General features: G+C 43.2%; 1 protein-coding gene across 8 annotated transcripts in view; it reads left to right on the top strand.

The window, feature by feature from the left end:
• Window positions 1–21,262, top strand: part of ITGB4 (integrin subunit beta 4) — a 99,726-nt gene that overhangs the window by 68,502 nt on the left and 9,962 nt on the right. For 4 of the 8 annotated variants that reach the window (XM_061616190.1, XM_061616187.1, XM_061616188.1 and 1 more), the window contains 8 exons: window positions 1,320–1,500; window positions 3,245–3,382; window positions 5,477–5,659; window positions 6,206–6,337; window positions 13,951–14,172; window positions 15,763–15,936; window positions 16,506–16,676; window positions 19,989–20,138. In XM_061616190.1, coding sequence (XP_061472174.1) covers window positions 1,320–1,500; window positions 3,245–3,382; window positions 5,477–5,659; window positions 6,206–6,337; window positions 13,951–14,172; window positions 15,763–15,936; window positions 16,506–16,676; window positions 19,989–20,138 — 1,351 coding nt within the window. Of the gene's footprint in view, window positions 1–1,319; window positions 1,501–3,244; window positions 3,383–5,476; window positions 5,660–6,205; window positions 6,338–13,950; window positions 14,173–15,762; window positions 15,937–16,505; window positions 16,677–19,046; window positions 19,167–19,988; window positions 20,139–21,262 lie in introns of all 8 variants that reach the window. The other 4 variants (XM_061616193.1, XM_061616192.1, XM_061616189.1 and 1 more) reach the window with 3 other exon arrangements.

The raw sequence follows: 21,262 nt of genomic DNA on the forward strand, positions 1-21,262 counted from the left end.
GCAAGCAGAGGCATTATCACAGTTGAAGGACCCATTGCAGCTAAGGACATGCACTTGAGGAGGGCGTGGAGCAGGGTTGATGAGGGGTGTGGCCAGGGCCGGCTCCAGGCATGCTGGGGCCCTTGGGCATCAGCTTGCCCTGGGCCCCGGCGTGTGGGCGTGCGTGTGCAGCCCCCCCACATCCCCCCACCTACCTGTCTCCTGTATTTTACCATTGCCCTTAACGAAGATGACGGCTGCGGTTTCCCTAAGGGGATGACGCCTCTGCCGCCATCTTTGTTGATGGCACGTGTGTGTGCTATGCACGTGCATCTCTGCCATCAACTAAGATGGCGGCAGGGGCTTCAGTACCTTAGGGAAACCATGGCCGCCATCTTCGTTAAGGGCAATGGTAAAAGACAGGACAGGTAGGTGGGGGGGCATGGGGGGGCGTGGATCGCGAAGGGGCGGCTGAGAGGCCCCCCATAGCTCCAGGGGCCCTTGGGCCAGTGCCCCACCTGGACGCCCTTTAGAACCGGCCCTGGGTGTGGCCTGGGAAGGGGGCATGGCCTAGGAAGAGTCCTGAGGGCCAGATAAAGAAACCTGGGGGCTGCATTTGACCCCTGAGCCTGAGGTTCTGCACCTCGTACTCTAAGGCAAGGCCCTTCCCTTCTCTTGAAATGTTCAATAACTACTCCTCTCCCATGCCTGCCCATAGGATACTCTTGGGAGAAGCTGAAGGATACTGCATATCAGGCCCTGGGGGTGAAACAAGTTGCTGAATGTAGTGTTGGTCTAGCTGATGGAAGTGTGAAGGACAGGTTTTCTGGCCATAATGTAGCACAGCTGGATAACAGGAGCATCCAGGGCAGAAGCAGCATGATGGGAAGGTAGTGTACTTGCCTCTCCAGTAGAGCCACTCTGCACTCTCTGTGTAGAACAGACAGGGTTGTATCCTAAATATGTCCAGTGGCTTCACACTTTACAGTGAGAAAGACTTGAAGGTGGCAATGATGCTCCAGAATTTCTCGTTTCAATCTTGTGGCTCTGAGAATTACAACTGGTAAAAATGCAAAACATCAGATACAAACAGGAAGCTAGGTTTGGTAAGTTTTGATATTTCAGACAAAGAGAATGACTTGTGAAACTCTGGAGCAGAGGTTTATGAACATGTGGATGTTCTGAAATGGAACAGGCATGAGTTATGTTCTGTGGATAAGTCATGTTTGAGAATGGCAATTTCCCTTAACTAAGGGGCATTTCTAATTATGTGATAGTTAATTCTTCTGGATGATGTAATCAAGACTTTGAAAGCAAAGGGGATTCTCTTTGGCTTGCAGGTGAAATACTGGATCCAAGGGGACCCTGAATCAGAGGCTCACTTGCTTGATTCCAAGGTGCCATCAGCAGAGTTGACTAACCTGTACCCGTACTGTGATTATGAGATGCAGTCCTGTGCCTACAATGCTATGGGCGAGGGGCTTTACTCTGAAGTGGTTCACTGCCGCACACTTGAGGATCGTAAGTTGCCTTGGCATATTCTGTGGTAGACTGAGAAGTTATTTGAACAGCAGACCTCAGCAAACCTGTAGACCACAATCAAGCATTAACAATATGACATCTGTTTCGCTAAATTTTCCTGACCTGAGTCTGTTAATTTTTATTAGTTCTATACTTGGCATATGGATGGAGGAACTGCAGATCTCAGAACAGAAGTGACCTACATATACACAACAGACTGATGTGCTCCGTGTGAACTCAGTACTTGTTGCTGTAGGTCACATCCACACCATACATTTAGAGCACATGATTTCCCCCGAAGAATCCTGGGAACTGTAGTTTATTCCTCACAGAGCTACAGTTCCGAGAACCCTTAACAAAGTATAGTTTCCGGAATTCTTGGGGGGAAATCATGTGCTTTAAATCTATGGTGTGGAATGGATGTGAGCGACCTCTTAGACAGTCTAGGAAAGACATTACAGCACCAAGTGCTGTATTCATAGGAAGAAGCATGAAAATGACATATCTTAATTTCTCCTGTATGTCAGGTCCATTCTGAACTTTCTCATCCCTGATGCCAAGGGTACTAACAAACAGGTTCAATAAGAAAGATTGAGGCTGCAGTCTTATACACACTTACCTTGGTCTCATTGAATTGAATGGAACTTACTTCTGAATAGACATGCATATGATTGCCCTGTTAGTGAAATAATTCTAGTCAAGCCTGGTTGTGCTTTAGGTCAATGCTGTACTAGAACTAATAGAAAACGGACCTTGGCTGTCATCTAGTCTAAGCCATTACTCAGTGCAGAATCTACAGTGCTGGATGATGCAACTACAGTATCCCTGATAGATGTCTGTCTGGCCTCTGCTTAAATACCTTCAAAACAACCAGAGGGTTAATTATATAGGAAGATAGTCTTGTTCTTTGTTGCTCCAGAGGGCAGGACCAGATCCAATGGGTGAAAAAGGCAGGAAAGTAGATTTGGTTAAACTGGGGGTTGCCCATCTTTTTGGGCCAGTGGGCATATTTGGAATTTTGAAAAGTGCCTTGGGTGCAAGTCACATAAAAAACAACACAAAGAGCTGCAAAAAAAAACCCTTACAAAGAACAGCACACAAAGAATAATACAAAACGGCTGCTATGGGGCATGGCATAACGCAAAATTGTTGCCACATCTAAAATTGCAGAAAGAGAGACAGGACCACAAAATGGTGCAGCTCTTGTATCAATGGAGGAAAAGGCACCTACATCAGCCATCACTGCACTCACTCACAGTAATAAGCTCTTTGCACCTCTTCTCTGTTGAGAACAGATGGGAAGTTGGGTGTCCAATCCCAGCATCTAATGAAAAATGGCTATGTTAAAGGGGGCGCGTTCAACGTAGGAGAGACTGGGCCACTGTAAGCAGGAGCTGAACAAGAAGAGCAAACAGTTCCTGGTGTACTGTGGATTTTTAGGGGATATTTGCTGAGACTTTTTGCAGATGTGCTGGTGGGCACATTGGTGCCTACAGGCACCTACTGGCGATCAGTGGGCTAAACTTGAGGAGAATGGTAAGAGTTGTTCATCAGTGGAATAGACTGCCTTAGAACTACTAGATGTTATGGGATCCAATTTCAAACAACTGTACTAAGTTTAAGTTGAGGTGTTACCAACCTTATCCAGTCGGGCTGTTGTTCACATTCCATCCACTGCCTTAGGTGTATGCAACTGTTTCGACATGCTCGCTTCTAAAACATTGTCCTACTTTCAACTTTCTAGTTCCTAGTGAGCCTGGACGTTTGGCTTTCAATGTAGTTTCCTCCACTGTGACGCAGCTGAGCTGGGCTGAGCCTGCTGAGACTAATGGGGTCATCACAGCCTATGAAGTCAGCTATGGACTCGTCAATGAGGAAAACAGTAAGCATGAATTCTGTTTGCTATCCTTTTCATGCTCCCATCACCTATGAACACTGTGAATCCAGGCTGAAACAGTCAGCATCTTTTAGCAATTATTCATTCTTTGTGCATTTAGAGAGTACCAATGGAGTCTGCCATTCTTCAATCTCAACAGTGGCAGAATTGGGTCCAGGCCATGAGTTACAGACAGTCCCAAAACCATGGTGATAAGAAGCAGAAAAGGAAAAGATGCAGTTTGCCCTGATTCAATTCATTGCCTATCTGCAGTCAGTTTGTGAGGCTTAGCTCTGCCCCTCTGGATTGGTCCCTTATCGGAGGCTGTATTTTATTTTTTGTGGCCTGAATACTTTTTAGATGTTTCACACATCTAAATGTCATGAAACATTATCAAGGGGTTTTTTTAATGCAAGTTCAATCACATCTAGTATTTTTATTTACTTACTATATTTTTATTCCACCTTTCCTCCATAACATAGATCCACTCCCCACCCCACCCCATTTTATTCTCACAATGACCCTGTGAGGTTGGCACAAAATCATCCAGTGAGCTTCATAGCTGAGTGGGGATAAGAGCATAAGAAGAGTGCTTCTGGATCATAATAAAGGCCCATCAATCCAGCATTCTGTTCTGGAAGTGGCTAACCAGCAGGACATGAGGGCAACAGCGCTCTCCCCATTTATGATTCCCCGCAGCTGGTGTACAGAGACATGCTGCTGCTGCTGGGGGCAAGATAACCATCATGAATAGTGGCCACCAATAACTTTATTCTCCATGAATTTGGCTATTGATCTGAAACCACGTATCTCTACTCCTAGTCTGATAATCTAATCACTACACCTCATTGGCTGTGTTAGCGCTGCCACTCTGACAAAAGAAACAAAAGTCATACCTTGCTTGCTCTCGATCTGAGAGAGGACACACACTGATAAGTTGATGGGAAACAGCCTTTCTCATAGAAAGCCATATGGAAAGCTAGGTTAGTTCTTCAAACATGTCAACTTTATTTTATAATACATAAGCATTAGTGAAATGAAGATACATTTTGTTTTAGTAATAATTACTGCTTTGGAAAAAATATGAACATTTTGCCAGGCCTTTTGCACTATTAATTCTGTTGTCAAAATAATTTTCCTGTTTTCTTAATGAAGACCATAAATCACGTGCCTCTCATGTGCAGTCACCAGTCAATTGAATGGGAGTTGTTCAGGACCATTCATATCAATAGGACAAGAACTTCATAGTGGAATGTCCTCATTAGCATTTGGACAGTTAAAAGGGAGCTGTTTGACAGAAGAAAATGTACTTAAAAATATGTTGTCATATATTACATCAAGGGTGGTGGTTGCTTTTCAAGAGTGTTGTGTGCCTTGCAATGGGATGGCTTAGAAATTTAATTAATAAAATCAAAAGCATATGATAAAATGTGCAGAATGACATAACTTTTCATTTATTTGTAGTACAAAGATTTTGGGCTCAGTTCAAATGGAAAGTTGCACTGTACCTAGTTAGTTTTGTGAACAGTGCTTTTGTATTGGTCATTCATTAAGAAACAGATAACCAAGCTATGACTACAAATTGGCTGTTCATGCTGCATTGTGTCCATTTCTTCATGCAAAACCCCTTGCTTATGTGAAAATGGACCACTCTGCCAATCCTCAGGACTTCTTTGCTACCTGCATGCATTGGGATTCTGTGTGTACATTTCCACTCTCATAAGGCACAACAGTAACTCTTCCACTCACACAATGGCCCAATCATACACATGTGAATGTTGCCAGACTGGGAAAACTGAACCATATTCTACATAACTACATGATTGCAACAGGATGGTAAAGGGCAGATAGAAGAGAGTACATGAATCATTCAAGCCATCTGTGCACTATGGTTTCAATATATCCCTTCATTTTGAGTATTACCCCAAATATATGACAACTCTGTATTAATGGGGTCAGCATGAAGCTGGGATATCATTGGAAAGGCCCTGTAGGGTTATCCTATGCCATCTTCAGCATAAATCAAAGACAGATCACATAGAAAGAGGCAAAAACAGCAATTGAAAGGAAAAAGATATTACATACACAATTTGTTTTTAGGACCCATTGGGCCAGTAAAGAAAGTCATGGTGGAGGACGCCAAGAAGCGAATGGTTCTGATTGAAAACCTACGGGAATCGCAGCCCTATCGCTATACAGTGAAGGCCAAAAATGGAGCTGGATGGGGTCCTGAACGAGAAGCTACGATTAACTTGGCCACACAACCCAAGCGCCCTATGTCCAGTGAGTTATAACCCTAGTAGTCCATTCTTATATTGCCAAGCTTCTGTTGTAAAGATTTTTTTGTTTTTGTTTTACTTGGAATGATTCTAATTTATTCAGCATGCTCAAGATGTCTTCCATAGAGTTCATGCTTCCATTCTGAGGGTATTGCAACAGATGTATATCTTATTCCTGAGAGAACATGTTCTGTTCAATGTAGTTGCACAAGTGTCATTGATTTGATTGTTGATTGCGACATCAGTAACAAGCATCCAACTATTTGTAAACATTATTTTTTAACAGTGGGTTTCAGCAGCTGTGCCTTTTTTTTGCTGTGCAACCCTAGTGTTGGTGCACTCATCCCATCTTTTTTTTTAAACAAGAAAAAAAGAGCTGCATAGTTGCCTACTATCCACCCCTCTCCTCTGCTTCAGTGAAACTATTGTCCAACCTACAGGTTGGAAGATCACACACACGAGATCAAAGCTTTAAGAATGGAATGTGATTGGGGTGCACCAAGTTCGAATGTATGGAAAGGCCCTACTCATGCTGTCCGTTCTCTTGCAGTTCCCATCATCCCTGATGTGCCGATTATTGATGCAGAAGGAGGCGAGGACTATGACAGCTACCTGATGTACAGCACAGATGTCCTGCGCTCACCAGCTGGTAGCAAGCACCCCAGCGTCTCAGATGATTCTGGTACAGTGCATTGCTGTAGTTTGCAAAAACATTGGTTTTCTTTTTTAGAGCTTTAGATGTCTAAATACGTAAATGTATTTCTGATGTATGGCAACCCTACGAATAGGGTTTTCATGGTAAGTGGTTTTACCATTGCCTTCCTCTGAGGCTGAGAAGCAGTGACTGGCCCAAAGTCACCCAGTGAGCTTCATGGCTGTGTGGGGATTTGAACCGTCTCCCAGGTCATAGTCCAACACTCTAACCACTATGCCACACTGGTTCTCTTAGATGTCTAGGGAATGTTAAAAAAACCAACCTCAAACCATCACCTTACCGAGCAATTTTCTAGCCATGGGTCAAACAGCTTTTTTCCTTATTTCTAAGAACTTGTGAAACTTCTATAGGTTTCCACATCTTCTGCTTCTAACTCATTTGTATTCATACCATATCATCACAGTGTACTCAGCAGTATTCACCAGGGGCTTGTGTTGAAGTGCATCCCACGGCATCTGTGAATGCCATACAGTAGTTTCTATGGACTCTAGCTCTCAAGAGAGTGCTGTGATTAATACCATCTGCTGCAATGTGGTTTAGTTAAGTGCTCAGTATAGAGGCACTTGCAGCACTTTTTGATGTTCAAGCATTAGACCAAATAAAAGCTCTTATAACATGGGAAAGTAAAGAAATAAGCAGACCAATGCCTCAGGTCTTGCTCCACCATCCTTTAAAAATGTGACATGGGTTAGTTCCAGATTTATTATTTTGGGGTTGGATCCAGATTTATCCATACTGAAGACCAACTGAAATAAATGGGACTTAAGTTAGCTTTGTCATTGATTTCAGTGGGTCTCCTCTAAGTATGACTAAATCTGTGTCCAACCTAGTATTTGTTCGGTATTATAAAAATGCACACAGAAATAGGAACTAATTTGGTTGGTCCTATTTCTTAGCAGAGTTGTAAAAATACAAGCAGCAGAATGAGAATATAAACCAGCCCCACCTTTCTCTATATAAATAACAACAGACACAATCCTTTAGGTAAAAGAAAAGAATGTTTACTCACAACCTCTTCACATGTTTAGAAGAGGATAGGCTCTAGCTTAGAAGAAAGAAAAAAATATAGAAGTCTCAGTACATCTTGGTGTTTGTCATGATGCTCTTAGCAGAGAGCATCATGCCATGCGGCCTCTCTCAAAGGTAGGAAGATCAGCAAAGGAGAATATTCAAAAATCCCCCAGGACAAAGAAGGAGGAAGTCAGGTAAGTAACCCCACCCACTGGGAAGTTACATCATGGTAAAACAGGTACATGGGATATTCCCCAAATATCCCTTTAAGTGACCATGCAACATTTGCCTATTCCAACAGTATTATGGGTTATACGTATCTTATGCAACCCCTCAGTTAAATTACCAGGTCAGTTTACAAAAAGAATAAAACAATTAAAATATACATGAAAGAAAATAAGCTAAAACCCACAAAATTCTAAAAGCAGCATAAAACAGACAGCAGGATTAAAATTACATTTTTAAAGCTCAGGAAAAAAAGAGCATTGCCTGGTGCTGAAAGGCCAATTAAGTAGATGCTGTGTTCTACAACTCATGCACTACCAGTGAGAATACCATCTTTCTTATAGACGCCTTCCTCCCCTGAGATGGTAGAAGCACCTGTAGGAGGCCTTCCATTTAAGACCTTAATATATGGAGACAAACTATTCTTACGTAGTACCCTGGTCTTAAGCTGTGATGGGTCTTATAGGTCAAAACCAGAACTTGGGTCTGCAAATAAATTGAGAGCCAGTGCAGTTGGTATTGCACCACCATTATATGGTCATAGCGGTCAGCCCCAATTAGCAGTCTTAGTAGCCACATTCTGCACTAACTGCATTTTCTGAATAGTCTTCAAAGACAGGCTTACATAAGGTGCACATAGCACTTTACAGTAATATAACCAGTAATGATTTGAAACGAATGCTGGTGAAAGTTAAAGCACAAAAGCAGGACTACAGCTGAATGTCAAAAAGACTAAAATAATGAAAACAGAAGATTTATGTTACTTTAAAGTTGACAACGAGGACATTGAACTTGTCAAGGATTATCAATACCTTGGCGCAGTCATTAACCAAAATGGAAACAATAGTTAAGAAATCAGAAGAAGGTTATGAGGGCATCTATGAGAGAACTGGAAAAGGTCCTCAAATGCAAAGATGTATCACTGAACACTAAAGTCAGGATAATTCAGACCATGGTATTCCTAATCTCTATGTATGGATGTGAAAGTTGGACAGTGAAAAGAGCGGATAAGAGAAAAATCAACTCATTTGAAATGTGGTGTTGGAGGAGAGCTTTGCGCATACCATGGACTGCAAAAAAGACAAATAATTGGGTGTTAGAACAGATTAAACCAGAACAGTCACTAGAAACTAAAATGATGAAACTGAGGTTATCATACTTTGGACACATAATGAGAAGACCTGATTCACTAGAAAAGACAATCATGCTGGGAAAAACAGAAGGGAGTAGAAAAAGAGGAAGGCCAAAGAAGAGATGGGTTGATTCCATAAAGGAAACCACAGACCTGAACTTACAAGGTCTGAACAGGGTGGTTCACAACAGATGTTATTGGAGGTTGCTGATTCATAGGGTCGCCATAAGTCATAATTGATTTGAAGGCACATAACAGCAACAAACCTGTCACGCAATATCTGCCTAGGTAAGGTCACAGCTTGTGTACCAGCCTAAGTTAATAAAAGGCATTTGGTGCCACAGAAGCATTTTGCACCTCTAGTGACAGAGAGGGATCAAGGAGCACCCCCAAGCTGAGAACCTCTTCCTTCAAAGGGAGTGTAATCATATTCAACATAGGATGAGCACCACTCCCGTATGCAAATGAACTACCTATTATCCATAATACTGCTGTCTTGTCTGGACCAAGCTTCACTTTATTGGCCCTCATCCAGTCCATTACTGCAGCCAGACAGTGGCCCAGTTCACACATAATGCTAAGCCAAACCGTGGTTTAGTGTGAATGAGCAAACTTGCTCCTCCTCTGATCCTGCTTCTAGCGTACTGCTGTGACAATAAGCCATGGTTTGGCTTAGCAACACACCAGAAAGGGGGCTCATGGTTTATCTTGCTTCTGACAAACCATGAGCTGTAGCCAAGGTTTGTTCTATGGCTTACCACATGTGATTGTGTTGGAGGAAGCAGATAACAGAACTGATTAAGATGCTCCATTCCCATTGTGCACCTCTGCTGAGGAGTGTGTTCTGTGCAATAAACTCAGAAGGCTTAAGGTAATGATTTGAGAACTACATCTACAAGGGAGGGCAGAAAGCCAGGGACACATCACTAGCCAATATGTCCTGGGGGAAGCCTCCTTTCTGATTGGAAAACAGAAACTGTCTTCCACGCTGCATGAACAAAAGGATGATACAAGGTTTCAGGTGCAATGCATGTTTATTTACTGAATTTCTACCCCCATCCTTTAGCATTGTGGCCCAGAAAATGTATGATAAAATGTTGAAGCAAGAGGATAATTTAAAGTATTTAGCCTACATAACAGTCTCCAGACTGCTCTCCGAATAAAGAACTGGCAGGCTACAATCCATCAAAGAGTTAGGCATACTTAAGCCCACCAAATTAAAGGACTGACATGTATCTAAGTTTGTGTTGGACTATGGCCATAACATGCAATGTCTAGGAATACTACTCCCTCTGGGAGTTAGAGGCACCAGGCATCTGAATACCAGTCACTGGGGGAGGGGGAAACAGTGGGAGAGGGCTATTGTGTTTGTGTCCTAGTGTGGGTTTCTGTAAGGATCCGGCTGGCCACTGTGGGAAACAGGATGCAGTCTTTGGTCTGATCCAGCAGGGAACATCTTATATTGCACTGCATGATGTGTAATGAACCAGAGAGTTACAGCCTGTTCATGATCTCTGAATATAATTTTAAGTAAGCTTTCATGAATTCATGACTGTCAGAGCAATTCCACTAAAATAGCTTTCCCATTCATTTTACTCCAATGAAGGACACACTTGCACATTTGGGTGCACATGGATCTCTGGATCAAGGCTTCTGTTCCTCCTGCTCTTTAAATTGATCAAAGCTCCTCTTTGACTCCAATAGCAGTTACTTCACTGAAACCATTTATCTTTGACTTTGTTATGTTTTCATTTCATTTTCCTTGGTAAACTCTGCTTTCATAAGCTGAAGTACCACTGGGGAAAAACACCCTCATATCATTCATATCATATCATATTTCCAAACCACAGTTGCAAAACACTTGCTTTTTCTACATAAATTGATTGAGCCACATAAACAAAAAATAGAAATGACAGCCACTTTTGAAGGCCTGAAAGCCTTATGCCTTAATCTTGGACATGATAGAGCAGGAGGAGGGGGTGGGAAGAGGCTGCTGCTACCCAGTACTTCACATGCTCAGATACCCTCCCTTTTTAATTTTTATTTATTTATTTTAAAACCTTTTATACTGATTTTATATAAAATGTTCAAAGCCATATACAACTCTAAAACGTAAGAAGAAATAAGAACCTAGTTAAATATTTGTAGTCACATTAAAACATAGTCTACAATAAGCAGTAGTGTGTGCAATCAGTATCAATAATCAGGAAACATCTGGCTTGAACAGATACATTTTTTAACATGTCAAACACAGTATACAGATAGTACATGTTGGATTCTGCGGGGAGGCTATTCCACGTGATAGGACCCTTTTCTGGTGGTTTGGAGATGGATTTCCAAAAGCTGTGGACTACCAGCATATTAACAATTAACATGTTTCAAAAGCTGAACCCTGGCGTTAAAAACAGATTCTGGGAGTGAGCTTCTGTGAACTCTGGCTCAAATGAACTTAAACCTTAGGTGGATGCCAAATCACAGTTGATAGCCATTTTGTGCGGGAATTGTTAATCTCATGGGAAAAGCTTGGCCCGTCTTGCCAAAAATATGAAATGGATGCCAAAACATGGAGGTGTAAAATACAAAGATTTTATTCTTGTACTTCCTGGTTTCTACTTTCAACACTTGCTGCCACTTCCAGTTTATGGGATGACTCCAACTAAGTCACTGGATGAGTGAAAGGACTTGTCCTTGCTCAATAGAATTTCTTCCTCCCCCCTATATGCTCCCTGCACCAAACCCAAATCTGCTCCAGAGGGTTAGGCAGAAACTCACAATGGATTTGGGGGAGTGCAAGGACCATGGGGTGGGGGAAAGGGAAGTGAAGTTCTGGTGCACAAGCACCTTGCGGAAGTTGTTCCACTAATGCAGTGATTTAGTTGGATACAACTCCAAGTTTGTTTTCATGATCAAGAAGACCAGAAGTTTTAAAATAACTTTTGGGAATTTTATGAGTGGACAAAGAGCCAATGGAAAATACAAAACTGCCTACGGAAACTGCATATGCTGCCATAAGTTGAAGCCAATGAACTCCAATATCTCTTTGGGCTCATTCATGCTATAGAATTTTAGGGGGTGGGGATGAAGCTTATCTTGTAAGGCACAGAATTGGAACAACTAAGTGAATGGAAGTCCTGAAGAGGCTCTTACGCTACAGTGCGTGGTGGCTTCTCTGAGCCAAGTTAAGGGGCAAATGCAGCAATAGGAACCAGTCTAACTATGGTAACATTACATCATATCATTCATTACCATTTCTGTAGTTCACAACAAAATATATCTCAAATGTTAAAACCAAAACAAACATTATTAAAACATATTTATTTTTAAACTTTAGTGTGAGTTAAGGATGCATTGTGAAATGTGCACTTCTTGTAAACTAAAGTGGCTCCATTTGCAAAGTCAAGGATGTCATGTAGCGATGCCCTGTTCCTATTAGCTGTTTCCTTCCTGGCATTGTATTCCTCAAAACGTAAGGCAATTAGGTTTCTTCCTGGCTATCTGACCCTCCTTCAAGCAATCCCAGTGGGCTTGTTCCTCCTGAAAATGGTCTCTGCACTGTTCTGTGAGGGCTCCCCCAGGCATTACTTTTGTTTCTACCCTTTCATCAAAAGCTTTCCCAGAATAGCTGTTCCTTCCTACCTTTTCTGCCTTAATTGTTGGAAACAATCTTCCATAGAGTATCTGGCTTCTGTCAGATCATCCATTGTTGTCTATATATGCATGTCTGAGCCAGCCACACCAACTACTACAGATAGTAGTTGCTTGCCTCCATTACCTTTGCTTTAGAGCTACTCTATCTGAACATACACAATATGTTATTAGTTCTCATTTCCTGAAGTGTTAACAATATTGTGCTTCAGGAGTAGAGCACAGATAAGCTACTTCCACTTGCTATTCTCATGTTGCAATCCTATGTGCACTTACTTGTAAGTCCTACTGAACTCAGTGGGACTTTCTTATGAGTAAGCTTGCATAGGATATTGCCATTCTGTTGTTCTGAGGTGAATAAATGAATCAAAATGTAACAGTGGCTAAAGTCACAGTGAAGATGTACTTTGTGTTAGCTGGAAAGTTTGAGGAACTAATTCCTGTTCCCACTTACTCCTGTCAGGCTTAGGGATATTGGGGTTATAATGGGTTGTATTTAACTAAGTCCTACTCAGAGTAGGCCAATTGACACTAATGAGCCTAAGTTAGCCATCTCTATTAACTTCAGTGGGTCTACTCTGAGTAGGACTAGCATTGATTACCACCCAATACGATGAGGCACTTTTTGGAGATCTCCCTGAAATATGACTGTATGTTTTGCTTTGCTTCCTCCAGTTCAATGTGTGTATTACGGGGGGGGGGAGGCCACCCCTTATATTCTGTGCGACAATCTCCTTAGCTGTTGTTTTGAGAAGGGCAGTGAGGCAGTGTGCGTATGTGTGATAATTTGGATGACATCCACACTATACATTTAAAGCACACCTACACCACTTTAACAGTTATGGCTTCCCCAGGTAATCCTGGAAACTGTAGTTTATCCCTCACAGAGCTACAACTCACAGCGTCCTTGGGAAACTAGAGTTCCCAGGATTCTTTGTGGGAAGATGTGTTGCTTTAAATGTGCTTTAAATGTATTATTATTATTATTATTATTATTATTTATTACATTTGTATACCGCCCCATAGCCGAAGCTCTCTGGGCGGTTTACAACATTTAAAAACATTAAAAACAAATATACGCATTTAAAAACACTTAAAAAAAAACAATTTAAAAATACATCCTAAAATGCCTGGAAGAAGAGAAGACGTGATACAAACAAATCACAATGCATGCTCAATAAACAGCGAGAATTATATAACCTCTCCACAAACTTTGTGCAAACAAATAATGGTGAATGCTCAAACAACAGCTTGTCTGGAAGTGATGAGGTTTTGACTGCATTCTTGAGTCCTGCTAGTGTGGATTTCATTAAGAGACCCACTAACCTCTCCCCTCCTATTCTGAGCACTGCTTTAGTTGGTGTGGTACATGAGCGGCAGGCCACTTACTTTCACGGCAGAGGCAAGTGCTGTTGTTGATGAGTTCTGGGTTCTCCCCATAAGTCAGTGCTAGGACTAGGTGACTAAAGAAGAGTAGCTTGCAGGTGGCGGATTGCCTGCTTTTATTGCACCCCTTAATCGCTCCCTTCTGACTGTGCCAACGCAAGTGCTTCACTCGTTCCAAAAGGCTCTCGGTGGAAATATGTGCAGCTGCTGGGGGAGGAGCTGGACCTTCGTCGCGTCGCCTGGAGGCTCCCAGCAGAATTGATCCCTCGTTACTCGGACAGCAGCTGCTTTTCCTCGGACACAGAGGGTCTCCTCCATGAGGATAGCACCCCCTCTGAGCTAGTGGACAGTGATGCAGCCAGCAGCAGTCTACCAAGGAGTGGGACTCCCCGGCCCCAACCAGGTGAAGGATGGCTGCCTTCTACCCTCCCTCCCAGTAACTGTTGTGTTTCATCCTCCTCCAAGGGCCTTGAACCAGGTTTTAGCCTCTCCACCCTTATCGCAGAAATGCACTGGTGTTGGTGTTGGCATGATGCATTTGACCATTGTATCAGCCTGAAACATGTTGCTGTGATCTGTCTGTGTATAGCACACACTGTTCAGTACCAAGGTCATCACCTACCTGAGATACGAAATGGGAAAGTGTCAAGAGTCTGCATCTGCAAGAGGCATGGATCCTTTACAGATGAGCAGATAAAAAAGGAGTGTTTTCTACAGCCATCCCTTGAGAGAACTTTTGGAGTCTGCTTTAGCAGTGGTAGTTAGCAAGTTTGCCTGCTGTCAAATGGATGACTGAATGAGAAAGGTTTTGCGCAGAGAAACCCAGTTATAGAAAATGGGTCTGTCTTTGTTGTTCAAAAGAGTGATTTTTAATGCTAAGTAACCCTCTGTTAAACTTGCTTAGTCTTCTCGCTAACTCTCCAGGGTTAAGTATCAGTTTTTAATAAAGCTATAATGAGAACAGGAATGGTTTCAATGTCTAGGATAGGGTCACTCACTGGGTACCCAGATACGTATTAGATAGTCAATATAGTCAATAGCTCCGAGTTTTGTGAGGATATTTAAGGAGGCCCCAAATCCTAAAAACATAAGAATTGACCAAGGCAGACTAAGGTCCACGTGGGAATGTTCCACTATGTAGTCAGCTAGTCACTCTGGGTTTAATGCATTGCAATGGCCATTCAGAAATCCAATTAATTCCTATAGCCATTTGGAATAAATCAATACTTTCCAGTAATCATTCTCTGCAATTCATTTTAGTACGTTCCTCCATCTAGTCCTGTATTCTGTTTCTAGGTGTGGCTAACCAGATGCCATTTAACCACTCACAAGCAGGGCAGACCGGTGATGGTCATCTGCAGTTGTTTGTACCACAGGTGCATCTGAATATGGAGGCTTGATTTAGTTGTTATGGCTAATAGCTGTTGGGTATATCTTCCTTGCCTGAACTTGTCATCTTAATGTCATAATGTTTCTAACCAGCTGCTTGTGGTCACATCTCATTCTTCTCCAAGGGTCTGGAACCAGTCTTTAACCTGTGGGGTAATTGTTTGAAAGTGGATTTAAACTGTGCTAGTGGAGTTTCCTTTCCAGGGGTTCCCACATAAAATCAATTCAGTACTGAAATATACAAAGTCACTGCCTTTCTTAAGCTTCCCTTGTTCTGATTTTGATTGCCTTCTGGACCAGTCTATTCAGTTCTTAGCAACAACCTGACATGGCTGAGTACTGGTGCTTCCTTGGGCACTTTGGTTTTAAGTGACGTAATGGCAAGGGGTGGGGGCATGTCTTTTTGCTCCTTGTGAAACTGACAGTAGTTGATCTGAAGCCCCAAAATGACTTGCAGCAAAAGAACAGAATAAAGCCTAGGCACTGGGAATTCTTTTGCAGATCTTTAGTGCTTGGTCTCAGTTCAGATGAATTAACGTGGTGTACATATCCACAGACAGTGATAATGAATGTTATTAATGTTAGTGTACGGATTCTTTTCCAGAACACATGATGAATGGCCGAATGGACTTCACCTTCCCTGGCAGTGGTGGAAGCCTGACCAGGAATGTGACTTCAAGCTACAGCAACCATCTAAGTCCACACGTATACCATGACAGAAGGGTAATAGGAAACTCGTCTCAGACGAGGGAGTATGCCACGGTGATGTCTGGGCATGGTGAGTGTTGGGTTGAACATAATTCCATAACCAGTTGATCTACTTGTGATATGAAGTTTCCTCCAGTCCTCCACTAGAAGTAGCCAATTGCTTCAGCTTAATAGCTCCCTGTTGGTTAATGTGAGTTTTCACATCAATATCAGGATTGATTGTCACCTAACCATCATTGTGTGTGAAAAACATGCTAGAAAAGATATCTTCATCTGTCTGGCTCTCCTGTCTGGACATAGCGGTGCTTCAGGGCCTACCCCTTGATTCTAGCATCACAGGAAACAAGTTATCCTTGTTCCTTTTTCTGCACTATTTCTTACACTGAGAAGTTTTCTCTAACTCACATTCCCAGTGATTCCTCTCTCCATCACTTGGTGGGGTTGCTATCTGTGACTTTGTCTATAGGTCCATGGTTTCTCTCTGCCTTTAAGTATCCAAGTGTCAATCCAGCGTGGAGAAGGCACTCTTTTTCTTCATACTATTTCTTCTGGCTCTGTGCCTGGGCAACGGTGCTGAGATCTCTTCTGGTGTCTTCAATGGTGCTTGTTTCTTTCTCTTTGTTTTGCCCTATCTTGTAGACCAGTACAGAAGGATATTTCCTCCCATACATGAAGATGCTGGGAGGATGGTCCTGATGCCACAGGAAGTGTGCTTCAGGAGGGCAATGGAGAAGGGTTACCATGGCGATAGTGATGCTCGGGATTCTATAGTCATAACTGATGGTCCCTATTGGATTTCCAAATATCTAGGTATAGCAAATGACTTAGCATGGTTAATTGTCTTCCTGAATGTTTCCCCCACCTGCAGTGACTCATCTCATAACTAGCTAATCTATCCATGTTATAAAGTTCCTTCTAATCCTCCACCAGCTTTGTGTACATGTGTGTGCATGTAGCAATTCAGCCTGCCCCCTCCCAAACCTTTCTACTTCTTCACCATGTCAGCTTTCATTTGCAGGCTTCATCATTCGAGTGACTACAGCTGTCCAAGCTGATTAACACTCTCTGACCTTGTATGATGTCCTCTCAGAACCCTGTATTTTTCATCCTTAGCAAACTGTTTTATGTCTGTGTCTCTGTATCTACAGGCCTTTAATTGAGAAGCTGCAGGGAGAACAGAGCAAAATGTCCTGCTTAAAACTAATTTGCATAGATCAAAGTTGCTATTGAGATTCAGACATTGTACTTAGTGTTGGCTACTTCAATAACTGTGGAAATCCTGAATTCCCACAATTTTCCTCTAGTTTTGAAGCTGCCCTTTACATCCAGGGCTGTGGGCACACTCGTCACTTCAAAAACAGGGAGAATGTGGATTTATTTGGCTGTGTTTTGAAGCAACTTTGCACTCGGCTGGACACACCTCCCTTCCCCACTGCTGACTTCAGATCTTTCAGGACCACCCACAACAAAAAGTTAGGCCATCACTGTCTCTGCCAGTTGTGAAATCTGTCTGAAGCTGATTTTTTTAAAAATGCACTTAAGCTGATCTGACCAGGTTTTAGAGTGAAAAGGGGCAGAATTTAACTAGTGCCGTATGCCCCTGTTTTCAGAAAACAGAGGTAGAGATGCACTGGAACTGACACAATAGTAAGTGTGTCTCTACCCCAGGATAGCACCTTCACCTGGCCAGGCCTACTTCTGGTTCTACCAGCAGAAAGGGATTCCTGGCCTCCCAGACCAGTGGGTTGTATCCAACAAAGTCATTCTGTTAGCGCAAGGACTTTTGCCTGCGCAATGGGACTTCCTCTTCCTCTCTTCTCCCTGCACCCCCTTAATCTGTTCTGGGGTTTTCCCTGACTCTCCAGAGCAGATCTGGATGGGTGCACAGGAAGAGGAGAGGGCATCCCTTGCACCAACAAGATGACTTCATGGGATATGACTCAGAGGCTTTCAAGGAGGAAGCAAAATATTTTAGGAGCTGCCTCAAGTTCTTCACCACCCCACACTCAAACACCCCCACCCTTTTTTCTCTGTCCTTTAAGGTTACCCCTTCCCTTCCTACAAACCATTCCTAGTCAGGCAGTAATGCCCCCCGCATTTTTGAGGGATATGGGAAAGGGGGCACTGCAGACCAAGGGTGTTAAGGCTTTCATCCGGCTCCAGTTGCCAGCCATGGAGTTTATTTCTCTGCCTCTGCCTCAAAGTGGAGAGCATAGCACAAAAAGCATGCCAGTCAATGTGTTTATTCAGCCATAGCTGACTGTGGAGAGCAATTGCTTCTTTGCCATGGAAACAGGTAGCACGCCAGGGGACACACTTACTGTTGTGCCGGTTCCAGTGCGTCTCCACCTCTCTTTTATGAAAATGGGGGCACACAACACTAGTCAAACCCAGCCCTATTGACTGTAAAACCTCCTTGGATCAGCTGGAGTGCAGCTTTTTAAAAATTTTGCTACAGACAGATTTTGCTGCTAATTGGTAGATCAACCGATTTGCCTTCCAAGTGTGCAATGGAAAAAAACCTTTGCCGTAGGCTTAGGTAGAAACAGTGATTGGTCCAATGCTTTGCTGTGGGCAGTCCTGGAAGGTCAGCAGTGGGGAAGGGAGGTGTGGCCAGCCGAGGGCAGAGGCCCTTCAAAATGCAGCCAGAAGAACCATTCTAGCTGCTTTTCAAGTGACTGATGTGCCCATAGTCCAGGGCCTGTCTTTCCCCGCCTCAGCCTTGGCTGGGAGACTTATGGGCAAATGGGATGGCTGTCTATCCCCACCCCGCCTCCAGCTACCCTTTCCATTGCAGTAGAGTGTTAATTTCCTGTCCCTAGAACGTCTCCTTTCCTGTTCCTTCCTTCCCCATGGGAAAGTAGCTGCTGGCTTAATGATGGTTCAGATGGGCTCGGTGTCTGCCCTCTTGAATCCCTTAAACTAGTTTGTGTGGATTTGGATACCCTCAAGATATCCTGAAGACTTTAGGGCTGCCTTTAAAAAAATGTCCTTCTATAAAGATGTCCTTCTATGAAGATGACACTTGAGAGTCAGAGCCGGGTGTTGGCTAACCCTCTCAGGAACATTCCCCATAATTCTTTTGTTAGTACGGGATTCAGGGCATTATAGGGCTTTCCCCATGCCCACCCCTTTGTGTTGATAGCACTGACTCCAGCACCATTTTGTTTCTCTGTGCAGGCATGTCAGGGCAGGGCACGCAGTCCAGGGTGCATTATGCCATCCCCCAGAAGGCCAGGGGCCGCACTCACTCGGAAGATGTCCGTGAAGCACTGAGCAGCTTGGACACAGTGCTTCAGGGTGAGTGAGCTTAACCTGGCCTCTGCCTGGGACCTTGCTGTGCCTTAGGGATCCAGGATCTGGGGGGACAGAAGAAAGAGGAGCTTGCTTGGCAAAATCAGATTATCTCCCCCCCCCCCTTTTTTTTTTTTGTCTTAATTCTCTAATGCCAGAGAGTTCTCAAGCTGCAGCCCTGTTCCTGGAGAGTGTGGCCAAGGTGCTCTTTTCAGAAGCTGCCTAGCTTAACTTAGGCCATGGGCACAATTGTTGCTTCAAAAATAGCCAGAATAGTTTTTCTGGCTGAATTTTGAAGTGACATTGTCCTCTGCTAGACACATCTCCCTTCCCAATGCTGACTTCAGACCTTTCAGGATCGCCCACAGCAAAGTGTTGGGCCAATCACTGTTTCTGCCTGAGCCTACAGCAAAGTGTTTCCATTGGCCACACCTGGAGGGACAAGGGGTTGATCTACCAATCCATATAGAAATCTGTCTGAAGCTGAATTTTTAAGCTGATCCGGCCAGGTTTTAGAGTAAAAAGGGGCAAAGTTTGACTAGTGTTGTGCGCCCCTGCCATTTTCAGAAAGCAGAGGTGGAGGCCCACTGGAACCAGCACAACAGTAAGTGGGTCTCTATCCTTATTCTTCAGCTAAGCTGCACCTCAGCATCTGAAGCCTTTGTAGCCAGATTCTCAATAGGTCTGACTATCCCTCTATTTTATGAAGGGACATTCTGCTTGTTCTCCTTGGACACAAAAGAAGCTTTTCACATTCATGGGCAAGGCTGATTTTGGTCCTTTCCCAGCCTTCAGACCTAAGCCCATGATTTTCTGTCTCTGCCACAGATTCCAGGATGCAGCTGGGTGTTCCTGATACTCCTACCCGCTTAGTGTTCTCTGCCCTGGGGCCTACTTCACTGAAGGTCAGCTGGCAGGAGCCACACTGTGATAAAGAAGTGCAAGGATATAGTGTACAGTACCAGCTCCTCAATGGAGGTCAGTGATGTTCCCTTTGCTGGTAATGCAGTGCAGAGTTGTGTTTGTTCATTCATTCCTAAGAAAAGACCTATTTCATCAGACAATATTATAAGGTGATCAGGACACAGAGTATAACTTGGAACAAAAAAGCAGAAGATTTTATTCCCTGCTCTGTATGGAGAAACTACTCCTCACAATTTTCTTACTCCTTGTTTTGTGGTTATAGCCTTCCCCAACCCTAAGGCTATCCAGATGATGTTGGATTACAGCTTCTATCCTCCATAAACATTGTCCACACTAGCTAGGGTTGATGCGATTTGTATTCCAAAGAAAGGTACCTAGGTGGGGAAGACTGGAAGTATGCTTCTAAACTGCTGCTGGGTAGCCACCAATCACAGAGCCCCCCAGATATTCAAAAGAGGCAAGAGGGGGAAAAATACAAGTGAAAAGAGCTTTATTGCATTTGGTACATCCAAAGCTAAGGCTGTGCATCTCCTTTCCTTCCCTGCCAGCCTTTGTTCCAGATGCAGGGACAGCACACACATCTCCCCCTGAGGAAGAGGCACAGACTCCATTTGGACACTCAAACAACAATGGAAGAGACAGGCCATGTTTGGACAATCATATCTCAATTGAATAAACAGAGATATGAATGAGCCTTTTGGTCACACAAGAGCCCCTTCACTTCTCCCTTTTCACAAGACAGCAAATTGTCTTCCATTAGCTAGTTTCCATTTAGCTCGAACCAAAAAACTATGATTAACACCTCTGGAAAAAGCTAGGCTATTAAGACAACTTTGAACCATTTTTTTCATATCCTGCTTGTTTCAGAACCATTAACTATAGTTTCCTGGTTTGTATAAAATGAGAAACTGTAGTTAATAGGAAACTTCCTGGATTGTTCATTTACTCATGTGAAAGGGTGGCTTACATGGCCAAAAGGCTTGTTCTTATCTCAGTTTATTAAGCCAAGATACGATATTCTGAACACAGCCTTTGTAAGATGATTGAACTCTTTCAGTGTTTTTCAATCATTGCCATACTGTTCATATTTCTCTGTATTAGTGGCACTAATTACCAGGAAAAAGCCCTCAAGAGAATTAAAGGAAACTGTTGTGTCTGCTGAAGAACAGCAGGAAGTT

Source organism: Rhineura floridana, chromosome 3, assembly GCF_030035675.1.
Source record: "Rhineura floridana isolate rRhiFlo1 chromosome 3, rRhiFlo1.hap2, whole genome shotgun sequence".
NCBI lineage: Eukaryota > Metazoa > Chordata > Lepidosauria > Squamata > Rhineuridae > Rhineura > Rhineura floridana.